At 35.4% G+C, this 27,265-nt stretch overlaps 1 protein-coding gene across 7 annotated transcripts in view; it reads right to left on the bottom strand.

The window, feature by feature from the left end:
- Positions 1–27,265, bottom strand: part of LOC136036499 (protein lap4-like) — a 199,287-nt gene that overhangs the window by 47,045 nt on the left and 124,977 nt on the right. For all 7 annotated transcript variants that reach the window (XM_065718780.1, XM_065718777.1, XM_065718781.1 and 4 more), the window contains 4 exons: positions 18,682–19,077; positions 17,205–17,495; positions 4,519–4,677; positions 179–382 (listed from right to left, as the gene is read on the bottom strand). In XM_065718780.1, coding sequence (XP_065574852.1) covers positions 179–382; positions 4,519–4,677; positions 17,205–17,495; positions 18,682–19,077 — 1,050 coding nt within the window. The remainder of the gene's footprint in view (positions 1–178; positions 383–4,518; positions 4,678–17,204; positions 17,496–18,681; positions 19,078–27,265) is intronic.

Genomic DNA, 27,265 nt, shown 5'->3' with positions numbered 1-27,265 from the left:
TTGAGTTCCTAATTTTTAAATATATATATAAGGACGTGGAAGTTCCCAAACTAACTCGAAAAACAAGATTTGATTTTCACTATCCTAGGTACTTTAGTCCTAAATTTTTGCAACAAATCATTTAAAATTTTGAGGGGGAACATTAAGAAAAAAAATGGAACGGGAAAAAATCACTCACAGGTGGCGAAAATTCTTTATCGATACTTGATTGAGGTCTCGGTATTCTGCCTTCATCTTGTAACTTTTCCACTACGCTCTGGTCATAGCCGTCACAGACGAGGAGTCGAATGGTGTCGCCAGCATTACGAAGAGCTTGCACCGCTTCTTGATGGGAGGCACCAAGTAGGGTGTTGCTATTCACTTCTATTATTCGCATTCCAACCTGAATAATAAAAATTCAACAGATGAATATTTATTTATTTATATATTTATTGAAAAACCCGTCAAATCAAGGCATCACAAGATGGAGCACTTAAAAAAAAAGAAGAAAAGAAACAAACTACAGCAACTAAACTGACAGAAAAAAACGGATCCAAAAATAAGAAAAAAAAAAATTGCAAATAAAATCAATGAATGAGCAGATGGAATAATTCGAGTAAATTCACTTCTACTATCCGCATTCTAGCTTGAATAGTAAAAATTAAACAGGTGAATATTTATTTACTTATATATCTATTGAAAAATCCGTCAAATCGACCAATCGACACCACAAGACGGGCACCACGACACCACATCTACCAACCAACACCACAAGACGAAGCACTTAAAGAAAAAAGGAGAAAAAAAAACAAAACAAACTACAACAACTAAACTGACAGAGAAAAAATAAATCCAAATTGGATCCAAAAATAAGAAAAAAAAAATTGCAAAAAAAATCACTGAATGAGCAGATGGAATCATTCGAGGAAACAAATTTTTCTATCAACTATAAATTGGTCATTAAGCTTACTAAAAAAGGAAACAACAAAAAGTGACACGGGTAAAAGATTAATCAAGTTCTATAGACATATTATTAAACAATGTGCAGCCTTTTTAGATGCACTCGTAACTCACCAAAGGCCAGAAAATATTATGATTTCAACTTAGCCGTTTTAGAATATATTTTAAAGAACAAATATATATTTTATTTTATACAAACTTTATAGGTTTTATTTCATTTTATACAAATATATCTTACTTTTAAATATATTTTATTTTAGATGAAAATATCTATTTATACATGTATATTTATAAAATATCTTTATTTAATTTTATACAAAAATTATTTATTTGACTTAGTCATTTTTTCAGCTAATTTCTTCTTGGCAGTGACAATCATTGGGCAACATTACCACCACTTATGATAAAAAAAAAAAAGCAAATAGAAGATCAAAAACAAAAGAAGGACCGAGGGGAAGATAGAGGGACAGAGAGATAGAGACCCCCGCAACATCAGCCATTTTGTGAAGGCGACTACATCTTAAATGATTCCACCAATATTTTCTTCGCCTTGAAGTTTCAAGTTAAATAAATTTGGCTTGTTGGTTGTGTGTGCAAGAAGAACAAAATCTCGCACTCAAAACGGACCTTGTAGCCCAGGGAACGGTTAATCTTGATGAATCGAGAACCAGGGAACGATTCCCAAAATTCCACCAAAGCAGAAAGTAACTCTCTGATATATTACAAAACCTTCCTCTGCTAACTTCTGTATGTGGCTTTATATCACCTAACTTCTTTTTTTTTAAGATTAATGCTTCTAAAAGAAAAGTTATAAAAACCTCTTTTACTCTTGTCTTTTAGTGTCCGTGGCTGTGTGTATGTGTGTCGTAATCTTTAATTTCAACTTAGTGTTGCGTTCAATCCTGTCTTTGGCAATTATCCAATAAAACTATTATATTGTTAAGTCCTGATAAATATCTCTTATGTCTTAACTGAAGCTTCAGTTCTGGATACTCGTTTATCTGCAATACCAATTCAATTTGGTGGATGGGAAGGGGGAAGATGTCCAACTTCAGACACATTTTGTTTTCCAGCAAAGAAAACAGTAAAATGCCATCTTGTTATCTACCTATATCAGCATAACTAGAATTTTATCGAACTATAGCCCCAAGTAAGAAGAAAAACAAGATGCATCTAAATCTTACTGTGATATGTTATAAGTAGAACAATACGCGGAGGAATAATAACTCAAATAAAATAATCTTGGTTATAAAAATAATTAAGGAGTGGTTGAACCAAAAAAACTTCCACACAACATTGTACGTCCGAAAATACATAGGAATTGGTACAACAGAAACAAATAAAAAACGAGTTTAAAAAAAAGTAAACAGATATCAAGTTTAAAAGACCACAAATTAGTCTTATATCCCGGCCTTCGGGGATAGTGGTTAATAAAAGTGGTTGACAGAGGGCCAAAGTGTAGATAAAATATTTTGACAATATAGCTGTGAGGTAGTATCAAAATCGAGGAGAATCCTGTTCGTGTCCCATGTAAATAATATTATTTTTTAACGTAAAAGGTTGTAAATGTCACGTTGAAAAACGTTAGTAAGCTAAAACTGAAGGTTTTCTAAGCTATAGAAATAGGATCGGAATATGGGTAGGAATCAGAATCACGACGGTGGGGCAGGAATAGGGAAAAATGATTCCTTTGCCCAACCAATATCAAATTTTGACAAAAATCACTTTTTTACCTTAAAGAGTGTAACTGACAAACTAAACTTTAAAACTGAAGGTTCGTTAAGCCATTAACTTAAGTTTTTTGACTTGGCTTTGAAACAACATAAATATTAACCCTCTCTAGGATATTGGTAGATTTGTAGACATGTTCGACTCTTAGTCGGAATACACCAACTCTGGGATATTAAATCCATGCAAAAATTATATTATTTCAATATTATAAAAACTATAATATATTAAAGTGCATATTAATATAGTATAACAAGATACACAATTTTCGATATAATATAATATACAAATCATACAAAACTACATAAAATTAAATCAATATAAAATAAAATTAGAACTGCACTTTGGACTACATGTCTAGCAGCTTGGTACTTTTTCAACATTCTGTTAAAATTCTCATAAGGCTGTGACAGTAAGCATACCCCCTGCTTAAACATCGTTCAAGAGTGACGTCATCTGAGATTAAGTCCCAAAGGTAGGTCTTCATAATTAGGTATTTTGACTTGGCTATGACTATAACAGGAATATTACACCTCTCTGGACAAGGTCGTATCAAGGGAAGGGGATGGGGGGTTTAAACCCCTCCCCCCTCCCCAAGTGTTTGTCTGACTCGTAAAAAAGTAACAAAATGGATATAAATAAGGTTTTATGCGTTTTTTTGTGTACCCCCCACAGAAAAAAATCCTGGAAACGGCCCTGTCACTAGGTTGTCAGTAGATTAGTAGACAGACCTTTAGTTGGTATACTCATCTATTTGAGAATCGTGACCACTGTTTTTAAACTCGTAAAGAGTGAAACCGCCTGAGATAAAACATTAAAGACGATCAAATTTGCTTTTAATTTGCTATTTTCGTCTGACGGTAAATCAAAATGGCTTCAAGATTCAATAAAAAAATCATTAACGGCTTTCAGATTTAACAGCATTACAATTCAGATAGAACGAAGGAGATTTTTTTTTTATAAATAAATCATTCTGTTTATATACACTTTTGACGCTTGAGGGAAATATTGTAGTTTCTAATATTATTTTCAAATTAAATTTTATTTAATACTTTATTTATTTTAGTTTTTATTTATTTATTTTTTATTTTGTTAATTCTATTTTTTAAATATTATTTCTATGATTATTGTTCCTTAAAATTATTTTGTACTGCTTCCCAGACTAAATCCAGATCAGGTACGCCGCCACGAAATATTATAATTTCCCCCAATTTCATTAATTACCCCATTTATTTTTTTAAAACAAATTTTTGAAAGTTTTTCTTTTATTAATTACCCGTTTAGTTTCTTATGCTTTGCCGAGCAACCCTTCTGTTCTTCTCGAAGGAGTTCTATCCCTAACAAACCGGTACTAACAACTGTATAACTGAATTTGCGACTTCTGAATGAGAAAAACAAAATATATTATAGCGAAATATATTCAGAAAATATGCATTATACAAGTAAAATACAAACATCCCGTAAAATATGAAAAAGAAGTAAATTATAAAACAATAAAATTAGTAAATATTATTCTTATGAAAAGGGGTAATATTGCAAACAGTTACGTAACCTAGCAGGTTTTGCCCTCACTACAACAGTTACATTTTTCAGTTAAGGTAATTATATTGTGGGATAATAAATCAAAATTAAATGCAGGCATGTGTACATTTTTTTCAGGTATTATCAAGAAAACAAGTTTTCCTTTAAATTTGAAAAAGAAGTGTTTAAATTCAAGAAAATTTAGAATTGCAGGGAAGCTATGGGAAATTCAACCTGTATAAAAATTGTTTTTTTCAAATAATCATTTACGCTCTTAACACATAATTTATTGCTAGAATATAAATAGATATAATATAAATAAATTCTTACTCGTAATCTGCCATCTCTTTCAGCAGCACCTCCAGGAGACACTTTTGAGATAAAAACCCCTTCATCAAGTGGATCCAGGGGATTACCAGGCTGACCTCTTAGGCCCCCTTTAATATTCATCCCTAGTTTTTCGTTTTGATTTCTAAGCACAGTAATTTCCTGTAATAAAATACAGATAGTTTGTAACAAATCTGATTTAATTACATTTATGCCTTCAGATTTGAACAGACAGCTTGTTACTACAAAATAGATCTGAGGCTAAAGAAACAAATCAAATAATAGCAAAAGAGAAACGAGATAATAACAACAAAACGGAAAAATTAATAACTGGAACTGTGATAACAAATGAAACCAAACTGATTTATTTAGCTGACATATTTAATAAACAAGAGAGATAGGGATATAAAGGGAGATATATCCCCCCCCCCCTAATTTGCAAATATATAGCCCAAATTATACTATTGTATAAACTAAAGTATTATATTTACATCATGTTTTGGTGTATTTCATTATGATTAACGTAACTACACTTCTTGAGTGTGTTAGGTATAATACATAAGTACCAGTAATTTTCTTTCAAAAGGCCACAGACTAATAGAACCAATTTTCGTTGATTTTTAAGTTAATCCCCCCCCCCCTAAAAAACGAACCAAGAGCCTGTGTATGTACCTGCAGTCCTTTGAGTCTGCAAGGCTATTAAAATATTCAACACCAGACTTTAGAATAACATCAAAAATTATTACCTTACCCTTTTGTATTATCGACACCGTTCTTTATAGGTAGGAATTTTTTCATACACTTCAGTTACAATTTTATCCTTATCTTTTGACATAGATTCTTGAATGACTTCCATTTCTGCTCATCAAATTCATGGAAAACGTTTTAAATACGTTAAATTGCGCATTAAAACCCGCGTTGTCTGTGCCCAAAGGATTGGGAACTAATTAAAAGTCAATAGCTAAGTTCATGAATGTGAAATCATCATTGATGACTGTCACAGTGTAAAAATATTTTCCCTTTACTGTGCTGACTGCATAGATGACTGGAACAGTTATATCCGCAGGACTTTGCTTCTTAGGGAATTCCAATTTCGTCAGCAATAGTTACAGCTTAGGGGTATAAGCCTAGAGAAGGAAACATGTTAAGGCCGTGATTAAGTGAACTTGAAAACATGGAGCTTCAGAATTGAAGTAAGGTTACCCTTCTGTCTTTTAATTCTCTAGAGATCGTCGATTGTCAAAACTTCAAATAGCACCAATTATCAAGTCTTGTCAAAGGTTTTGATTGACAGCTTCCTTTGGTGAGATGCTTCAGCCGAGAAATAATAATATATTTGACAGTGTCTTGCAAAGCTTGGTTACCGACCAAGGGAGATTAGAAAATGAGCAAAAGAGCACTATCATTCTCAAGTACAAAATGCCCATGTATATGCAACTGTGACGGCATGCATAGAATGCATTTTAAAATTTATTGTTTTTTCCACTTTATTTCCTAGGGATAGGCTATTTAAAATACCTCATTTCATTAATTCGAAACTAAACAGCGAACTTAGTTGAAAGCTTTCTTCGAGGATTCTTAGAAAACCAAAGTTTTCTTACAAATTAAATTAAAAAAAAAATAAAACTGAAAGTAAGGAGTGACATTAAAACTTAAGACGAACAGAAATTACTTCGTATATGAAAGGGACTGCTTCCTCATGAACGCCCCGCTCTTTACGCTGAAGTTTTTTACTGTTTTAAAAAATAGAGTTAAGAGGAAGAGTCAGACTTTAGCGTGAAGACCGGGGCATTGATGAGGAGACAGCCGCTTTCATATATGAAGTAATTTCTGTTCGTTTTATGTTTTAATGTCACTCCTTACTTTCAGTTAAAAACACTTGTTTTTATTTAATTTAATTTCTTAACGTTTTTTAATCAATGCATGTTTTGATTTATGCTCTCCACAGATGAATAATTAAAACGAAATTTGGGTATTTATTTTTTTGGCTAAATGGGTTTCTCATAGTTTTGATCAAACGATTTTGAGAAAAAAATAGGAGCGGGGAAGGAGGTATAGTTGCTCTCCGATTATTTGGTTACCTGAAAAGGCAACTAGAACTTTTAATTTCTTACGAATTTTTTTATTAGTAAAATTATTAGTAAAAATAAATTTTACTAGTTAAAGACATACGTAACTTACAAATTAGCTTACGTAAGGAACTTCTGTATTCTCACATTTTTATTACATATATGAGGGGGGCTCACCCCCTCAACAGTACCTCCCTCTTCACACTAGAGCTTAAATTTCGTCCCGATTTCTTAAGAATGACCCCTGAATTACAAAAGCCGTAGAATAAATAGTTGAAATTCTAAAAATACTTTAGCGTAGAGAGCGAGGTATTAGGAGGAGGTGAGCCCCTCATATGCGTAATAATTTCTGTTCCTTTTAAGTTTTAATGCTGCTCCTCACTTTCAGTTGAAAAAACTTTGTCATATTTATTTTTTCATTGTTTTTTTTTTAATAATAGTAGGAAATCCTGCGCTCCCTTCATGGAAATTTTCTTCCTCCATGAAAAGTTTCCCCAGCATATCCCTCTCTTCTCAACCCTGCCCCAGACCAAATGAAAACGCCCCTGAAGACGTCTGTACACTTATAAGGATTTAGTTATAAGGATTTCCGACTATGCTGAATAAAATGGCTATCTCAGAATTTTGATCCGGTTACTTTGGAAAAATAATTAGCGTGGGACGGGGGCCTAGGTGCCCTCCGAGATTTTGGTCACTTAAAAAAGGCACTAGAACTTTTCATTTCCTTTAGAATGAGCCCTTTTGCAGCATTCTAGGGCCACTGGGTTGATACGATCACCCCTGAAAAAAAACAACAAATAAACACGCATCTGTGATCTGCCTTCTGACAAAAAATACAAAATTCCACATTTTTGCAGATAGGAGCTTGAAATTTCTACAGTAGTGTTCTATGACTTTTAGGCAGATCACGGATGCGTGTTTATTTGTTTTTTTTTTTGTTTTGTTTTTTTTTTCCAGGGGTGATCGTATCCACCAAATTGTCCTAGAATGTTGCGAGAGGGCTCATTCAAACGGAAATAAAAAGTTCTAGTGCCCTTTTTAAGCGACCAAAAAAATTGGAGGGCACCTAGGCCTTCTCCCACGCTAATTATTTTCCCAAAGTCAACGGATCAAAATTCTGAGATAGCCATTTTATTCAACGTAGTCGAAAAACCTTATAACTATGTCTTTGGAGACGACTTACTCCTCCATAGTCTCCGTGGGAGGGGTTACAAGTTAAAAACTTTGACCAGTGCTTACATATAGTAATGGTTATTGGGAAGTGTACAGGTGTTTTCAGGAGAATTTTTTGGTCGGGGAGAGGGGTCGAAAAGAGGGGGATATACTGGGGGAACTTTCCATCGAGGACTTGGTCATGTGGGAAGAAAATTTCCATGAAGGGAGCGCAGGATTTACTAACATTATTAAAAAAAAAACAATGAAAAAATATATATGAAAAAGTTTTTTTTCAGCTGGAAGTAAGGAGCAGCATCAAAACTTAAAACGAACAGAAATTATTACCCATATGAGGGGCTCACCTCCTCCTAATACCTCGCTCTTTACGCTAAAGTATTTTTAGTAATGTCAACTATTTATTCTACGGCTTTTGTGATTCAGGGGTCATTCTTAATTAATTGGGCCAAAATTTAAGATTTAGTATAAAGAGAGAGGTACTGACGACGGGGTGAATCCTCTCATATGTGTAATAAAAATATGAGAATAAAAAATTGTTCACGTAAGCTAGTTTATAAGTTACGTATATCTTTTACTTATAAAACCATTCGTAATAAATTAAATTTCTAGTTGCCTTTTTTTATTAACCAAAAAATTGGAGGGCAACTAGGCTTCCTCCCCCGCTCTTTTTTCCCAAAATCATTCGATCAAAATTATGAGTAAGCCATTCAGCAAAAAAAAAAAAAAAAAAAAAAAAAAAAAAAAATTCAAATTTTGTTTCAATTATTACTCTGCGGAGAGCCAAAATCAAAACATGCATTTATTCAAAAACATTCAGAAATTAAATAAAAAAACAAGTTTTTTCAACTGAAAGTAAGGAGCGACATTAAAACTTAAAACGGACACAAATTACTTCGTATATAAAAGGGACTGCTTCCTCATCAACGCCCCGCTCTTTACGCTAAAGTTTTTTACTGTTTTAAAAAGAAGAGTTGGGAGAAAGAGTCAAACTTTAGCGTAAAGAGCGGGGCGTTGATGAAGAAGCAGCCCCTTTTATATACGAAGTAATTTCTGTTCGTTTTAAGTTTTAATGTCGCTCCTTACTTTCAGTTGAAAAAACTTGTTTTTTTATTTAATATATTTAAAATCAGCATTAAAATGCGATTCTTTTGATGTAGCTATTGGTACCAAAATTCCATTTTTTAGAGTTTCGGTTACTATTGAGCCGGGTCGCTCTTTACTACAGTTCGTTACTACGAACTGTTTGATAAAGTTGGAGGACAAGCAATATAAACAAAGGTATTTTATTTCAAATGACAATACAATTAAGTATGTAACTACAAAGAAGGATAGAATGTAAGGAAAATGAATTTTCCTGTTACCGGTACTAGACGATTAATCTTATAAGTACGGCTCTTGTATTGGAACCCCCTGTGGAACTTTGGGATCAAAGCATCAATGAAGAATCCTTTCAGCTTGGGAAAAATCTTTTCGGTCCAAAAGCCTGGATTGCGGTCTATCTTTTCAATGTAGAAGTCTTTCTGGGTAAAAATCATGAAAAAGCAAGTATATAGCTGAGCACATTCAAGCTGACTGATTGTACTTGGTAAAAGTAGTCGTGGCCTCGTTTGGGGTTGACCAGTCCATTCTTTCCAACTTCCATGCAATAGTCCGCCTTAGACTCTTTTCGGTTCTTTATCCACTAGCCTATCCCCAAATTTCTCGCAGTTTCGCAGTTCCATACCTCGCTTTGATTTAATTTTCCCCATGATTTCGGCTTTGTGTGCATAACTTTCCTGAAGGCTCCTGACTATTTCTCATTTCTATGTTTCTTCATTGCATTGAAATAATTTATGAAAATTTCACACTATTAACAAGCAGCTGATTATTCCAGCTTGTCATTTTCGTCTATTATTATCGGCGATCTGAAACGATTCTTTATGGCAACCGACTTGTAAAAATTTCAGGTAGCTGAAAATATTCTAGGGGACTGTTAGAAAACAGGAAAATACATCAAAAAATGGTTCCAATCATCTTATAGGTTATTGTCTTCTGCACATGATAGTACCAATTTTGTTCCAAAAGCAATATCCTTCATAGAGTACACTTGTGAAAAATACCTAGACATTTTCTAAGATTTCTAAGCAATTAGAGGAAATAGAACAAAATCCTTTCAAACATTTTGTAGCATCTTCAAGAAGCTATGGCCTGATATTAAAAGCGGCATCTTCCGCCAATGAATACTTGAGTACTTTTTAAATATAAATTTTCAATTTAACATGGGATTTTCGAGTTCCATCAGTTCACTTAATCACCCCCTAAAGAAAACACTTCATAATACGCACAATAGCTGTAGCAAACACCTTTTGCATGGATCCCCCCTATACTTTACCGCCAACCCCCCTTCCCCTAAAAAGCAAATATATAGTCGAAATTATATAAAACCAATGCATTCTGTCACCCATCACTTGTTTTCCGGTTGTTCTTTTAAACAGTTAATTCAATTAATAAGTACAAGGTATGAAACAAGAGAGACGCATTGGGGGAATAGAGGGGAAATATATAATTTCGACTGTATATTTACACATTAAGGGGGGGAGGTAAAATATAGGGGGTTCCATGTAAAATCTGTTACAATTGTTATGCATATTGTAAATTGTTTTCTTATCATGCTTCCTTCTCAAACATGTTTCCTTCTTAAATCGTAAGTTAAAAATACCTCATTTTTATAATCTTTCAGAATTAACCCTCGCCCCCACTCCCCCAAAGAGAGCGGATCCGCCCTTCCAACTCCCCCGAATGTCACAGGATCTGGTCAGAATTTGAAATTAGAACTTTATAGCACAAGATCCTTCTAAATATCAAATTTCATTAAGATCTGGTCACCCTTTCGTAAGTTACAAATACCTCAATTTTCAAAATTACCTCCCCCCTCCCAATTCTACCAAAGAGAGCAGATCCGTTCCAGTTATGTCAGTCACGTATCTTAGACAAGTTTCTATTCTTCCCATCCAGTTTCATCCTGATCTCACCGCTTTAAGTATTTTCTAAGATTTCCGGTCCCCCCAACTGCCCCCCCCCAATTACGTTTGATCCGGTTGAGATTTAAAATAAGATATCGGAGTTACGAGGTCCTTCTAAATATGAAGTTTCATGAAGATCCGATCACTCCTTCGTAAGTTAAAAATACGTCATTTTTCTTATTTTTCAGAATTACCCGCCCCCCGCAATTGAGCGGATCCGTTCCAATAATGTAAATTACGTATGCAAGACTTTTGCTTATTTTTCCAATCAAGTTTCATCCCAATCCCTCCAATCTAAGCGTTTCCCATCATTTTAGGTCTCCCCACCCAAAACTTCCCCCAATGTCACCAGATCCGGCCAGGATTTAAAATAAGAGCTTTGAGACACGATATCCTTCTAAAAATCAAATTTCATGGAGATCCAATGACCCGTTCGTAAGTTAAAAATACCTCATTTTTTCTAATTTTTCAGAATTAACCCCCCCCCCCCAACTACCCCAAAGAGAGCGGATCCGTTCTGGGACTCTAGGACTCGTGTTTTTTTTCCACCAAGTTTTATCCCGATCCCTCCACTCTAAGTGTTTTCTAATTTTTAGGTTTCTCCCTCCCAACTCCCCCCAACCCCAATGTCACCAGATCCGGTCGGGTTTAAAATAAGAGCTCTGAGCCACGATATCGTTCTAAATAATTTCATTGAGATCCGATCACCCGTTCGTAAGTTAAAAATACCTCATTTTTTTTTATTTTTTCAGAAATACCCCCCCCAACTACCCAAAAGAGAGCGGATCCGTTCCGTTTATGTCAATCATCTATCTAGGACTTGTGTTTATTTTTCCCACCATGTTTCATCCCGATCCCTCCACTCTAAGTGTTTTCCAAGTTTTAGGTTTCCCCCTCCCAACTCCCCGCCCCCATCACCAGATCCGGTCGGGATTTAAATATAAGCGCTCTAAGACACGATATACTTCTAAACATCAAATTTCATTGAGATCCGATCACCCGTTCGTAAGTTGAAAATACCTCATTTTTCTAATTTTTAAGACTTACTCCCCCCCCCCCAACTAACCCAAATAGAGCAAATAAGTTCCGATTATGTCAATCATGTATCTGGGACTTGCGCTTATTTTTCCCATCAAGTTTCATCCCGATCCCTCTACTCTAAGTGTCTTCCAAGATTTTAGGTTTCCCCCCTCCAACTCCCCCCAATGTCATCAGATCCAGTCGGGATTTAAAATAAGAGCTCTGAGACACAATATCATTCCAAACATCAAATTTCATTAAGATCCAATCACCTGCTCGTAAGTTAAAAATACTTCATTTTTTCTATTTTTCCGAATTAACCGGCCCCTACTCCCCCCCCCCAGATGGTCAAATCGGGAAAACGACTATTTCTAATTTAATCTGGTCCGGTCCCTGATACGCTTGCCAAATTTCATCGTCCTAGCTTACCTGGAAGAGCATAAAGTAGCAAAACCGGGACTTTAGGTTTTCCCCCTCCAACTCCCCCCAATGTCATCAGATCCGGTCGGGATTTAAATTACCTGGAAGTGCCTAAAGTAGCAAAACCGGGACCGACAGACAGACCGACAGACCGACAGAATTGGCGACTGCTATATGTCACTTGGTTAATACCAAGTGCCATAAAAAGACACAATGAAAATATCTTTCTCACAAATCACAATTATAGAAATTTGAAACTTTAAAAACGACTTCCTAGTTAACTTTCCCATCGGAATTTGCTTCACTGCATTCCAAATCAGTCCAAATCACTGCATTGTTCGTCGCTTAGAAGATAAGGGACTTAAGCCATTTCTAAGGCCTTTTGGAACAATTTGTAACTCAATCAGAATTAAAGATTAGTCCATTTTGAATAGACCTATCGATACATCTCTTCGAGCTCTGTCAGACCATATTCTTAACTCATTTTCGAAAAAAAAAAATTGACCTGGATCCAAGTTTTTAATTTTTTTTTCAAAAAAATTGACCTGGATCCTGCATCTTTGAGTTAAAAAAAAAAAAAATTTTAAACTTTTTTCTTTTGTGCTTTTAATCAGAAGGTACATAAATGCATCACATTGCATTCCGTATCATAAGCTGTTCATGTAAAAAAATAAAAAGGAAGAAGACTAACGGGGGGCGGAAAAGAGAGGGAAAAGGAGGAAGGAGGAAAAAGAGGGCGATAAAAGGACTAACGGATAGTGAAGGAAAATTCAACTAGGACGAATTTGAGTCTATGTCTTAAGCGGGACAATTTTCCCTTATCTCACTACTATCGAGAAATAATAATCGAGAAAAATGACTGAAAGATTATTAAAATTTTCCAAGCGGAAACCTGAAAAAAAAAAACAAAACAAAAACAGCTAAGAGCTCATATGGCAATTGTGACGAGAGATCGGATCCGGTTATGTCAATCACGCATCTAGAACTTGTGCTTATTCTCGACCTCTCCAAAGCACTAGAAGTCCCCTCAATTCCCCCAAAGAGATTGGATCTGGTCCTGTGAAGTCAATAACGTATCTAGAACTTGTAATTCTTCTTCCCATCAAGTTTCATCCCGATCTCTCCACTTTAAGCGTTTCCCAAGATTTTCGTTTCCCTCCTCCACCCCCAAATGTCCCTGGATCCAATCCGAATTGAAAATAGAGCGTCTGAGACATGACATCTTTCTATATATCAAGTTTCATTAAGATCCAATCACCCATTCGTACGATAAACATACCTCATTTTTCACGATATCCCCTCCCTCTAGCCCCCCCAAGATGGTCGAATCGGAGAAACGACTGTTATTAAGTTAATTTGTGCAGGTCACTGACAAGCCTACCAATTTTCATCGTCCTAGCACGTCCAGAAGCACCAAACTCGCTAAAGCACTGAAAATCCACCCCCTCCCCCAACTCCCCCTAGGAGCGCGGATCTGGTCTGGTTATGCCAATCATGTATCTGAGACTTGTGCTTATTTTTTCCACCAAGGTTCATCCTTATCTCTTCACTCGAAGCGTTTCCCAAGATTTCAGATTTCCCCCTCCAACTCACCCCAATGTCACCGGATCCGGTCGGGATTTATAATAAGAACTCTAAGAAACGAGGTTCTTCTAAATATCAATTTTCATTAAGATCCGATCACCCGTTTATAAGTTAAAAATACCTCCTTTTTTCTAATTTTTCCAAACTAACCGTCCTTCCAAAGTTTTTTTTTTTTTTTTTTTTTTTTTTTTTTTTTTTTTTTTTTTTTTTTTTTTTTTTTTTTTTTTTTTTTTAACAATGTTTCCAAGTTATAAACACTTCTTCAGACATTTTTTTTTTTTAAATAGAAATGTTTTTAAAATTGCAATGTTTTTATATAACTATAACTAAATTACAATTTTTCCATGTTTCCAAGCATTTTTTTTTTTTGGAGGGGGAGGGTTTGACAAATTATAATTTTCTTCCTCTTTTAGAGCCAGTCTTGCTCAATGTTAGCTGTAAAGCAGAATCTGCTTTGCTTGGTGAACTGCAGCACGAAGCCTCGTCGCTCCAACTCTATCTTAAGCTTTTCTATGTTAAGATTATAAGCTTAATGATTTTTTTCATATTTATTACCAACATAAAACTGAGATTCTTCTGATATGCTTATTCCCTGAAGTTGATGGATTCGGAGTAACAGAGTGAAGGGTAGATTATAAGCTTATAATTTTGCTTTATATTTAGGACCAACATAAAATTGAGATTCTACATAAAATTGAGATTCTTCTGATATGTTTATTACCTAAAGTTGATAGATTCGGAGTGAAGGGTAGATTATAAGCTTAATAAATTTTTTTTGGTATTTAGGACCAACATATCATGGAAACTCTTTTGATATATTTATTACCTAAAGTTGATGGATTCGGAGTAACGGAGTGAAGAATAGATTATAAGTTTAATGATTTTTTTTTATATTTATTGCCAACATAGGGAGTGCTGTTATTGATGTTAAAAGTAAAGATCACCATCTAGTAGTGTCTAAGGTTAATTTAAAGCTAAAATTTCAGAAGGGTAACTCCCTTCCGGAAAGTTATGATGTTGGTAGACTCCAGGATGAAAATTTGAGAAAAAACTTCCAGGAACAGTTGAATACTAAACTCGAGAGTTTAAAATTTGACAATGTGGAAGATGGATGAAATAATTTCAGAAAAACGATTTGTGAAGTTGCTGAAGGTGTCCTAGGGAAGAGTGATAAGACTGCAACTAGGAATATTCGTGAAAAAGCTTTAGGTTTAATAGAGACTAGAAGGGGTTTGTATAAGAATTATCTGAGTGATAGGTCGTATGAAAACAAAAGGAATGTAAAGAAAGTGGAGAAAGCATTAAAATATGAACAAAGAAGATGTGAAGTGGAGGCCATGGATAAAATTGCTGAGGATCTGAAAGATGCGGCTAGACGGCATAATAGTAAAATATTATACTGACATGTTAAAAAATTGAAAGGGAGTAGCCAATCCGGACTAGTCCCAGTTAAAGATAGAAATGAGGTCACAATAAGTGATAAGGAAAAAGTTAAAGAAAGATGGGTGGAACATTTTGAGAATGTGCTAAACTGAGATACAGTTGCAGGAAAATATATAGATGAAAATGAAAAAGTTTGTGATACCTTAGATGTGAAGGAAGATTTGTTTAGTGAGGAAGAATTAGCGACAGTACTAAAAGGATTAAAAAATAATAAGGCCCCATGTTCTGATAGTATGATTAATGAGTTTCTTAAATATGGTGGCTCTGAGGTTAGGAATAAGCTACTGAAGATTATGAACATGATTTTTGAAAAAGAGGAAGTACCCAATGATTTTAAGAATATCTTAATTAAACCACTGTATAAGAAAGGTGACAAGAGTGAGTGTCGTAATTATCGAGGCATTAGACTGGTCTCTGTAGGTAGCAAATTACTTAGTAATATGATACTTTTTAGACGGAGAGATGCTGTAGACAAAGTTTTAAGGGAAAAACAATGCGGTTTTAGAAAAGGTAGAGGATGTGTCAACCAAGTTTTCACTCTTATGTTAATAATTGAAAAGTCCCTTTGTTGTCAAACACCTTTGGTCCTCAGTTTTATCGATTATGAGCAAGCTTTCGATTCCGTTGATAGAAGAGCGTTAACAAAGGTTTTATCGTTATATGGTATACCAGAAAAATACGTAAAAGTGATTTGTGCTATGTACGAGAATAATACTGCTGCGGTTAAGGTAGGAAATGAGGTTAGCGACTGGTTTTGTATTAAATCAGCAGTTAAGCAGGGTTGTGTTCTATCCCCCTTTATATGGATCATTTTGATGGACTTCGTCTTAAGGAGCACAGGAAAGGCAATTGGAGACCATGGAATCAAATGGGGAGGAAAAACGCTCCTGGACTTAGATTATACTGATGATTTAAGCATATTAGATGAAAGTGTGAGCAAAATGAATGAATTTTTAGAGGTTTTGCGAGTTCAGGGTGCTAAAATAGGCTTGAAAATTAATGTTAAGAAGACTAAGTCACTAAGGCTAGGAATAAGTGAAGATGAACAGGTGACATAAGGTAACGAAAAGATTGATCAGGTTGGGAGCTCCAATTACCTTGGAAGTATTATTAGTAAAGATGGTGGGAGAAGTGAAGATGTTAAAAGTAGAATAGCTAAGGCTCAGGGTGTTTTTTTCACACTTAAAAAGAAGTTTGGAAGAATAGAAAGATAAGTCTGCAAACCAAGATTGAAATATTGGAAACTAAAGTGATGACACTGGTCAAATATGGCTCTGAAGCATGGGCACTTCGAAAAGCAGACGAAAATTTACTAGATGTTTTCCAGAGAAATTGCCCAAGGATTGTTCTGAGTACCCGGCTGACTGACCGTATTTCAAACAGTAGGTTGTAAGAAAAATGTGGTTCAATCCCGCTTTCTAGGGCTAGGTTGAGATGGCTAGGCCACGTTCTACGGATGAAGGATGACAGATTACCGAAGATTGTCCTTTTTGGCCAACCGTCTGGGGCTACACGGAAAGCAGGTCGTCCTTGTCTGGGTTGGGAGGATGTCATAAATAAAGATTTAAAGGGAATGGAACTTCCTGGGAGGGTGTAAAGAGGGAAGCTTTAAATAGATTAGGTTGGAGGACGAGCGTGTGTAGCTGTGTTGGCCTCAGGCGACTTGGTGCTGCAGCGAGTTATTAGTAGTAGTAGTAGTATAAAATTGAGATTCCTCTGATACGTTTATTACCTAAAGTTGATGGATTCGGAGTAACGGAGGGAAGGGTATATTATAAGTTTAATATTTTTTTTTTATATTTAGGACCAAAATAATAAGGAGACTCTTTTGATATATTTATTCTTTCCCAGTTTCCGCTTCTAGAGTTTCTGTTACTATTGGCACGGATCACTCTTACACTTTCGATTTGATAATTCAAAGTCTTTGATAAATAGAGTAATGCCTTTTCTGTGATTCTTTGAGTAATAGAGTAATTACCTTTAAGCCAGGAGGAGGGGGGTCGTGTTGAACAGTAAGAACTATTTCTGGACTTGGATCCAAAAGCGTCATTACCACTTCTTGGTGCATCATTTTTGTAACATCATTGCCATTGACTTTCAAAATCCGATCACCAATCCGGAGACGATTTGTTCTGGCTGCTAATCCGTCAGGTATAACTTTTGATATGAATACTCCTGGCTCATCACGTCCGAAGGGGATGCAAGAGTGATCTGTGCCACCAATTATGCTCAAGCCCAGAGGACCACCCTTCTTCTCAAGAAGCACATCCTAAAAGAATAGAAAATACAACCACATATTATGCTCAAGCCCATAGGGCTACCCTTCTTCTCAAGAAGCACACCCCAAAAGAGTAAAAAGGTACAAGTTTTGTTTGCTAGTTTTTCGGGTTTAAAAGTGTTTTTTTTTCTTTTTTTTCCCGTTGATGGTCACTAAGATGTGAAGCTGAAATATTCAGATCTTTATTATTATAATAAAAAGGTCCAAAGCCGAAATATTCGGACTTTTATTATTACTTGTACAGAAATTATTATATTTGTACACATTTTTTACCCATTTTTTTTTCGAGGGAGAGACACTTTTTATCATACATATCATCAATATACAAAAGAACCTCATCAGTCACTTAAGAAAGACTTGTCAGCAGTGGCTGATAAACATTCAATGAACAACAATACCAACAAAATTAACAAAACAAACGGAAAAATGAAATGAAATGAGACAAAAAAGTGGGAAAGAGAAAATAAAAGGAAAATAATGCAGAGAGACAAAGAGAGAAAAAAAGAAATCCTACTTAAAAAACAAAACAATAAGCCATCCCATTTAAATTGTTTACTTCATCTCTTCCCAGAAGGTGGCTCTTCAGTCTACTCTTAAACTGACTAACATTTTCAGATAGCCTTATACTCGTCGGTAAAGAATTCCATGCTACTGGTCCTGAAAACCTGGGAATATTTTCATTTCACTTCAATTATTCATTTGACATTCAATTCATTTCACATCGCTTCAACTAGATTACTAGATTCTTTATATTGAATGTATTAAGACCTTATATTAGTCAGTAAAACAACATATACAGAAAGACGAGGCATGTTGCTTTGACAGTAAGCACAAAACTTTGAGGATTAGAAAACTATCATGGGCGGATCAGAAGACACGGCAAATTTTTAGACAAAAAGAGTGGAAAAAAGAAAAGGAAAAGAAAGTGGAGAATGTTTAGACCCGAAACATGGATTCCTTTTCATAAAAAATAGCAAGAGGACCTCAGGTATTCTAATTAGGGATAATGATAAGAGTGAAAAAAAATGGTCACCTAAAGATTACCCCGCCCCCAAAAAAAGAATCCTGTAATTTATTTCTTTTCATCAATGATCACAATTTATTGTCAATTACCAGCAGTTCTTGAGCTTCTAATGATAGAAAAGCGAAAGAGAAGTAAGAGAAAAGAAGATCTTACCTCGACAATGACAGGTGGCTGTGCCAATCTGTTATTTGTTACACGTGTAACAATTTGTTCAGTCAACGTACTCCTTGTGATTGTTTCCGTCACTTTTCCTAGCTGAGTAGGGGCAGGAGGAAATGCCATTTCCATAGGATCATTGCTCTTCACTGTTAAAGTTACGCTTTTATTACCTGCTTCCTCAGGTTGTGGAGTCGTTCGCGATGGTATCATTGCCGTAAACTGATCAGAAGTAACTGCTTTTGGAGGACTGCCTGTCATAGGTGGCACAGGGGAGGATGCTTTACTTGGTGGCAAACCATTGGTGTGATGTGCACTTATGAGCGGGCTTGAAATAGCACGCTCAGGAGCTGGAGTTGAAGAAGCACTTGCACTTAGTCGAAGCAGAGGTGACTGAAACAGCGGAAAGTAAATTTAAAGTTATTACATAGGTGAATGCATTATAGCACACCTGCACACAAGGCCGCATCCAGGGTTGGAAGTTAAGAAATTTTAACTCCTCCCCCTCCCCCCGTTCGGATCTTAATGGTCTAGTGCTGCATCCTTTACTTTTTTTAATCCCCCCCCCCGAAATTTTTGTCCGAACCATAAAAACGAAACAAAATGAATATAAAACAATTTTTGATGTGTTTCTGAAAGTTTTTGGTTTTTATTTTCATTATGTTTTACTTTGTTGAATGTTACTTCCATTATGTTTTATTTTGTTGAACAAGAATCGGGTACTACCCACCTTAACTTTTCTTTCATTATAACCCTAGAAAATAACGAATTTCTTGCACGACTCCTTCAATTTACCATTAAAGTGAAATGAGCATATTGAAATATGGGTAAAACTTTAAATAAGAAATTAAACACTCTCTAATCCCTTGCATACTTTGACACAATGAGGTCAAAGCAGCTGAAACACTTTTCTGGACTTGAAGTAGCCAGCTTTGTTCAGAGCAGGATTTGTCTTCCAGTTCATGTGCTCACGATATTGAGGATATTATTTTATTACCGTCATTCTAAACCTAGTTTGATTAAGGATTTTAGTTCTGTCTCTACTCTGCTTAAAGACAGATACCTTTCCAAAAATGTCTTTACTTCTTGATATTTCGAAAACTAGAAATTATCAAGTTGAAATCTACATATATTAATAACTAAATAATATATTCCCTTTTATTTCGATGCTTTCCCCCATAAATTATGATACACACCTCAAGACCATAGTCAAAATACACGTCATGATACACACGTCATCACCATGGTCAGAATACTGGTTATCAACACGCCATGTCATACACACGTCATCAACATAGTCAAAATACACGTCACGATACACAAGGCATCACCATAGTCACAATAGACGTCATGATACACACATCATCACCATAGTCAAAATACACGTCATGATACGCAGGTCATCACCAGAGTAAAAATACACGTCACCACCATAGTCAGAATACACGTCATAATACACACGTCATCATCATAGTCTAAATACACGCTATAACCAAAAACCATAGATAGCCAAAGTGATTGATATTTGTTGTACGCAAAGAGAAACCCGGTATATCCATTTAGAAATCCGACTAGAGTTTCTTTTTTAATTAGAAATTTCGCATCCTATGTATGGGGTAATTACAGCTGAAACAGGGAATTCTAGTAATCTGAAATTATTTAATGCAACAGTAAAGAGTTTTTTCTTTATCAAGGAATTGTATTCATGTGTGTGTTTTATGTATGTACAATGCTTGCTGAACACATATGAATGGACGTAGAATAATGTAAAAATAGTATTATTGGAATGAGTAGAATAAGGAGACTGACACCTGCTGATAAATCCCTTTGGGACTTTCTTAACAAGTGCTGCAAATGTATAAATATGTCATATATATTATCTCGCTTTACTTCCATAGCTTAGGCAGATTTGTTGTAGTAAATTTATCTTGGGTTACCTTATTGCACTTCAACTTGAGATGCTAGTTTAAAAGAGAAAGGTAAAGAAACGGCACGAGACTTCGTGGTACCGATCTCCATGTCACGGCTCTTTAGCCAGGAAGTGCAGTGGCATGCTGGGAGCCAGCCTCTTTGTCCTTTCGCACACCCGTCTTGTTTAAATTCCCCAGACTTATCTAAGTACACGTTTAAAACTGGGTCAACTCTGGCTGAGCTTACATAGTTATGTCACTGACCTTTGACCAAATTGGCGACATCGGGACTCAAAAAGTAGCGCAGCCCTAGATGCTAGTTATACCCTTCCCCAAACTCTTTCTCTACAAAGAAATACTCTAGAATCGTCTCTAATAATAATTTTCCTTGCAAATTTGGTTTTGAGATAACCTAAATGATTGATTCTCTAAAATAGTTTATCCTACCCTATCCTAACCTTGTGTAGAAAATTGGTTTGCGACATAAATAACACACACAGAAAAAATCCACTGGCCTTTCCTAGCTGGACATACAACAACAAGAGCCAAGAGCTCATATGGCACTTGTGACAAGAACGGAACTTAAAATTCGACTCGGTACTAGAGTTATCGATTTCATTGTCCTAGCACGTCAACAAGCACCGAGCTCGCCAAAGCACTAGAAATCCCCCCAACTCCCCAAAAGAAATCAGATCCGGTTCGCTTATGTCAATCACGTATTTATAACTTATACTTATTCTCGAACTCGCCAAAGTGCTCGAAATCCCCCCAACTCCCCCAAAGAGAGCGAATCTGGTACGGCTATGTCAATCGCGTATCTAGAACTTGTGCTAAATATTCCCATCAAGTTTCACCCCGATCTCTCCACTCCAAGAGTTTTCCAAGATTTCCTATTTCTGATATATCCGTTTCCCCCTCCATTCCTCGATGTCCCTGGATCCGATCCGAATTGAAAATGGAGCATCTGAGACATGAGATCTTTCTATATATCAAGTTTCATTAAGATCCAATCACCCATTCGTAAGATAAACCTACCTCCACTTTCACGATTTTCCCTCCCTCCAGCCCCCCCCCCAGATGGTCGAATCGAGTAAACAGCTATTATCAAGTCAATTTGTGCAGGTCCCTGACACGCCTTCTAATTTTCATCGTCCTAGCACGTCCAGAAGCACCGAACATGCCAAAACACTAGTAATCCCCCCTGACTCTCCCAAAGAGAGCGGATCTGGTCCAGTTATGTCAATTACGTATCTAGGACTTGAGCTTATTCTTTCCACCAAGTTTCATCTCGATCTCTCCACTCTAACCGTTTTCCAAGATTTCCAGTCTCCGTCTCCAACTTCTCCCAATGTCACCGGATCTGGTCAGGATTTAGAATAAGAGCTCTGAGACACGAGGTCCTTCTATATATTAAATTTCATTAAGATACGATTACCGTTAAGATCCGTAAAAATTTTTTTGAATTAGCCCCCCCCCCTCCAACTCCCCCAAAGAGACCGGATCCGTTCTGGTTAAGTACATCACGTATCTAGGACTTTTGCTTATTCTTCTCACCAAGTTTCATCCCCATGTCTCAACTCTAAGCGTTTTCCAAGTTTTCTGGTTTCCCTTCCAACTCCCCCAATCTCACCGGACCCAGTCAGGATTTAGAATAAGACCTTACAGACGCAAAGTCCTTCTAAATATCAAATTTCATTAAGATTTGATCACCCATTTGTAAGTTAAAAATACCTTATTTTTTCTAATTTTTCCAAATTGACCTTCCCTCCACTCACCCCCCTCCTCCCCAAGACAGGTCGAATCGGGGAAACGATTATTTCTAATTTAATCTGGTCCCTGATACGCCTGCCAACTTTCATCGTCCTAGCTTATCTGAAAGAGCCCGAACTAACAAAACCAGTACCAACAGCCAGAAGACAGACAGACCGGCAGAAATTGATATTGCTGTCACTTGATAAATACCAAGTGTCATAAACAAACGAGCCCAGCGGGTTTTTTGGCAATGGCAATTCTACAGGGAGTTCTTTCCATTTCGACATTTGGGAGATTTCAGGTTATTTTTTGAATTTTCATAAATTGGTTTTCCAAATAACATTTTACTATCAAGACTAATGGAAATAACTGTTACAATTTCCCAATTAGTAATAAATGGCAATTTTTCTCACAAGCAAGTCTTTTGAAAATGCTTCTTTTTTCGTTACTATGTGCCGTAAATTAATCTTTAGTAGATTGCAGCTACCGCTGCAATCATGGTAAAAACAATGGAACCTTCATTTTCAAACACGAATGTTTCATTGAAGTGGTGTATTGCACATATTAAATTTACTCTTCAAGAGTCTGGAATAGTAGTTTTAATAAAAAATTTTGATATTATTGACCAAGTGTTATTTATAACAAGATATCAAAGTCCAACTTCCCGATTAAAAAAATAAAATAAAATATTACCGACACGAGCCATTGTAGTACACATATATAGTTGATATTTTTCCAATCTGCTGACGAGAATAAATTTTCTATGGAATACAGTTAGCAGTAAAAGGTAAAAATGTATGACTTATTTTTCAATAAGGCATAGAGAAACTTCACGATAGAATATATCAAACAGTTCGTGGTAACGAACTGTAGTAAGGAGCGACCCGGCTCAATAGTAAACGGAACTCTAAAAAACGGAATTTTGATGCTAAAAGATACATAAAAAGAATCGAATTTTCACACTGATTCTAAATATAAAATAAAAAAACTAATTTTTTTAGCTGAAAGTAAGGAGCGACATTAAAACTTAAAACGAACAGAAATTACTCCGTATATGAAATGAGTTGTCCCCTCCGCAATCCCTCGCTCTTTACGCTAAAGCTTTAAATCGTTTTAAAAAGTAGAATTGTGGCAAAGAGTCAACTTTAGCGTAAAGAGCGAGGGATTGCGGAGGGGACAACTCATTTCATATACGGAGTAATTTCTGTTCGTTTTAAGTTTTAATGTCGCTCCTTACTTTCAGCTAAAAAAATTAGTTTTTTTATTTAATTTCTGAACGTTTTTGAATTAATGCATGTTTGGTGTTGGCTCTCCGCACATAAATTATTAAAATGAAATTTGTATATTAATTCTTTTTTTGGCTAAATGGCTTTCTCTTAGTTTTGATCAGACGATTTTGAGAAATAAGGGGTGGAGAAGGAGGCCTAGTTGCCCTCCAATTTTTCGGTTACTTAAAAAGGCAACTAGAACTTTTAATTTTTAACGAACGTTTTTATTAGCAAAAAATATACGTAACTTAAGAATTAACTTACGTAACAAACTTTCATAACCTTATATTTTTATTATGTATACGAGGGGATTTGTACCCTCGTTAATACCTCGCTCTTTACACTAAACCGTAAGTTTTGTCCCAATTCTTTAAGAATGACCCCTTAAAGAATAAATAGCTGAAATTACTAAAAATACTTTAGCATAAAGAGCAAGGTATTTATCTCCTCCTAAATACCTCGCTCTTTATGCTAAAGTATTTTTTAGAACCCCTCATATGCGTAATAATCTCTGTTCGTTTTAAGTTTCAATGCTACTTCTTCCTTTCATTTGAAAAAACGTTTTCGTGTTTATTTTTCATTGTTTTCTTATAGTAATGCTAGAGAATCCTGCGCCCTTGTCATTGAATTTTTCTTCCCCATGACAGATTCCTCCAAGGAAAGATCCTTCAACATAGCCCCCTCTCCTCAGCCCCACCCCCAAACAAAATAAAATCCCCCTGAAAACGTCTGTACACTTCCCAATAATCATTACTATATGTAAACACTGGTCAAAGTTTGTAACTTGCAGCCCCTCCCCCAGGGATTGTGGGGGAGTAAGTCATCCCCGAAGACATAGTTATTATGGTTTTCGACTATGCTGAACAAAATGGCTATCTCAAAATTTTGATCCGTTGACTTTGGGAAAAAAATGAGCGTGGGAGGGGGCCTAGATGCCCTCCAATTTTTTTGGTCACTTAAAAAGGGCACTAGAACTTTTCATTTCCGTTAGAATGAGCCCTCTTGCGACATTCTAGGACCACTTGGTCGATACGATGACCCCTGGGGAAAAGAAAAAAAAAAAAACAAAAAAAACAAACAAACAAATAAACACGCACCCGTGATTTGTCTTCTGGCAAAAAATACAAAATTCTACATTTTTGTAGATAGGAGCTTGAAACTTCTACAGTATGGTTCTCTGATACGCTGAATCTGATGGTGTCATTTTCGTTAAGATCCTACGACTTTTAGGGGGTGTTTCCCCCTATTTTCCTAAATAAGGCAAATTTTCTCAGGCTCGTAACTTTTGATGGGTAAGACTAAACTTGATGAAACTTATATATTCAAAATCAGCATTAAAATGTGATTCTTTTGATGTAGCTATTGATATCAAAATTCAATTTTTTAGAGTTTTGGTTACTATTGAACCGGGTCGCTCCTTACTACAGTTCGTTACCACGAACTGTTTGATAAGTTTCAATTAATTTAGTTCTTGTCATCAAAAGTTACGAGCCTGAGAAAATTTGCCTTATTTTGGAAAAAAGGGGGAAACATCCCCTAAAAGTCATAGAATCTTAACGAAAATCACACCATCGCATTCGGCGTATCAGAGAACCCTATAGCAAAAATTTCAAGCTCCTATCTAAAAAAATGTGAAATTTCGTATTTTTTGCCAGAAGACAAATCACGGGTGCGTGTTTATTTGTTTTTGTTTTTTTTTCCCAGGGGTCATCGTATCGACCAAGTGGTCTTAGAGTGTCGCAAGAGGGCTCATTCTTACGGAAATGAAAAGTTCTAGTGCCCTTTTTAAGTGATCAAAAAATTGGAGGGCACCTAGGCCCCCTCCCACGCTAATTTTTTTCCAAAAGTCAACGGATTAAAATTTTGAGATAGCCATTTTGTTCCGCATAGTCAAAAACCATAATAACTATGTCTTTGGGAATGACTTACTCCCCCACAATCCCTGGGGGAGGGGCTGCAAGTTACAAACTTTGACCAGTGTTTAGTGTTTAGTGTTGTCCCCTCCGCAATCCCTCGCTCTTTACGCTAAAGTCTGACTCTTTGCCACAATTTTTCTTTTTAAAACAATTAAAAACTTTAGCGCAAAGAGCGAGGGATTGCGGAGGGGACAACCCATTTCATATACGGAGTAATTTCTGTTCGTTTTAAGTTTTAATGTCGCTCCTTACTTTCAGTTAAAAAAACTGTTTTTTTTTATTTAATTGCTTCAAAGGGCTTGTTGCTACTTGTTATGGCGATGCTACAGAATAATGGGAGGTGGTTAAATCTGACATGAGGTAATTATAACAATTATATGCAGCAGTTTCTCCATTTCGCAGCCAATATTAAGATTAACAATGTTATAATTCTCAATTCATCTGGTAAAATGTTTTTTTGAAATATTGAAAATTCATGTGAAATGTGTTGTATGTACAAGAAGAAGCTGGGAGATCAAAGAACTTCAATTTCCTAGAAGACTTTTTCCAAGAGTAAACTCTGCTTATAAGAGTATTCCGCATATACTGTACATAAATATGTATTGTAAATTTTCGTATATAAAATGCTTGGAAGAAACCAGGAAAATCAATTTAAAAAATCCATAGAGGGAGACATAGATTTGCCTCCATCCCCTTCAACATCTGGGTCTTTTCACTAAGGCGGCTTATCGTAAAGCAATTAAAAACAAAACAAATATGGCCAAATATAAATTGGAAGTATTATGTTTACTGTGTCGTTCAACACATTTAAACTAAAAATATACTAAAACTACAAAATTAACTAAATATTACATACTAAAAACTAACCATTAACCAAAAAATAAAGCAAAAAACATCTTTAAAGCAAATTCAACTAAATGGACAATAGCATCCTCGAAGTATTGTGCCAAGAAAAGTCAAAATTTAACTACATTCCTCTTGTGTTGCAAGCTCATAAATGATAATTTTTGAGTAAAGAGCAGGGGAAGGAGCAAAGGGGTTATGAAGTCTTTACGTCACTCCTTATTCCCATTCTCTTTTTCAAAAGTGATTTCCCTCCGATTTTCAGAGTTATTCTAAATGTGAGGAGGGACAGCCACTCCCAACAACCCCCACAGTATTTGAAATATATATATTCTCCCCCTATATGTTTTTCTCCTTCCATAATTCTTATAGAAGTATAATACTACGATATTATAAGACTTCTTCAAACGATGAAGCGAAATTATTTGAAATGTATGTTGCCATAATTTTAACAAGTAGGAAAAAACAAAAAAGCAAAAAACACTATCATTTTATTGGTTTATTTTTAGTTGATTCTGTCCGGGTGAAAAAAAAAAAGACAAGATATTCTCCGGAACAGAAGATTGTATGTTGAAGTTGAAGTATTAAACATGACTTAAAAGGTAAAAAATTATAAGAAGTCCATATTTTTAAAATAAAAAAAAAACTCTTAGTGACAAAAATCTTTCCGCAAAGGTGATCAACGGGATGTGGATTTTAGCTTCAAGAAAATCAACAATCCAATAGCATCAAAATATTTTAATCTTCTAAAAGGTTTAATTTCTTCCAATCCTACTTTTCAAGTTTTTTTTTCTTCAATTTTTTTTTTTATGAAAATTTCAATTAGAAATAGAAAATTTAAATTGAATTTGCAGAAAATTGAAAACGTTGAAAATTTTCAAATTGAAAATTT

This window comes from Artemia franciscana, chromosome 15, assembly GCF_032884065.1.
Source record: "Artemia franciscana chromosome 15, ASM3288406v1, whole genome shotgun sequence".
Lineage (NCBI taxonomy): Eukaryota > Metazoa > Arthropoda > Branchiopoda > Anostraca > Artemiidae > Artemia > Artemia franciscana.
Note: the sequence above shows the minus strand (reverse complement) of the source record. Positions and strands in the feature narration are given on the sequence as shown.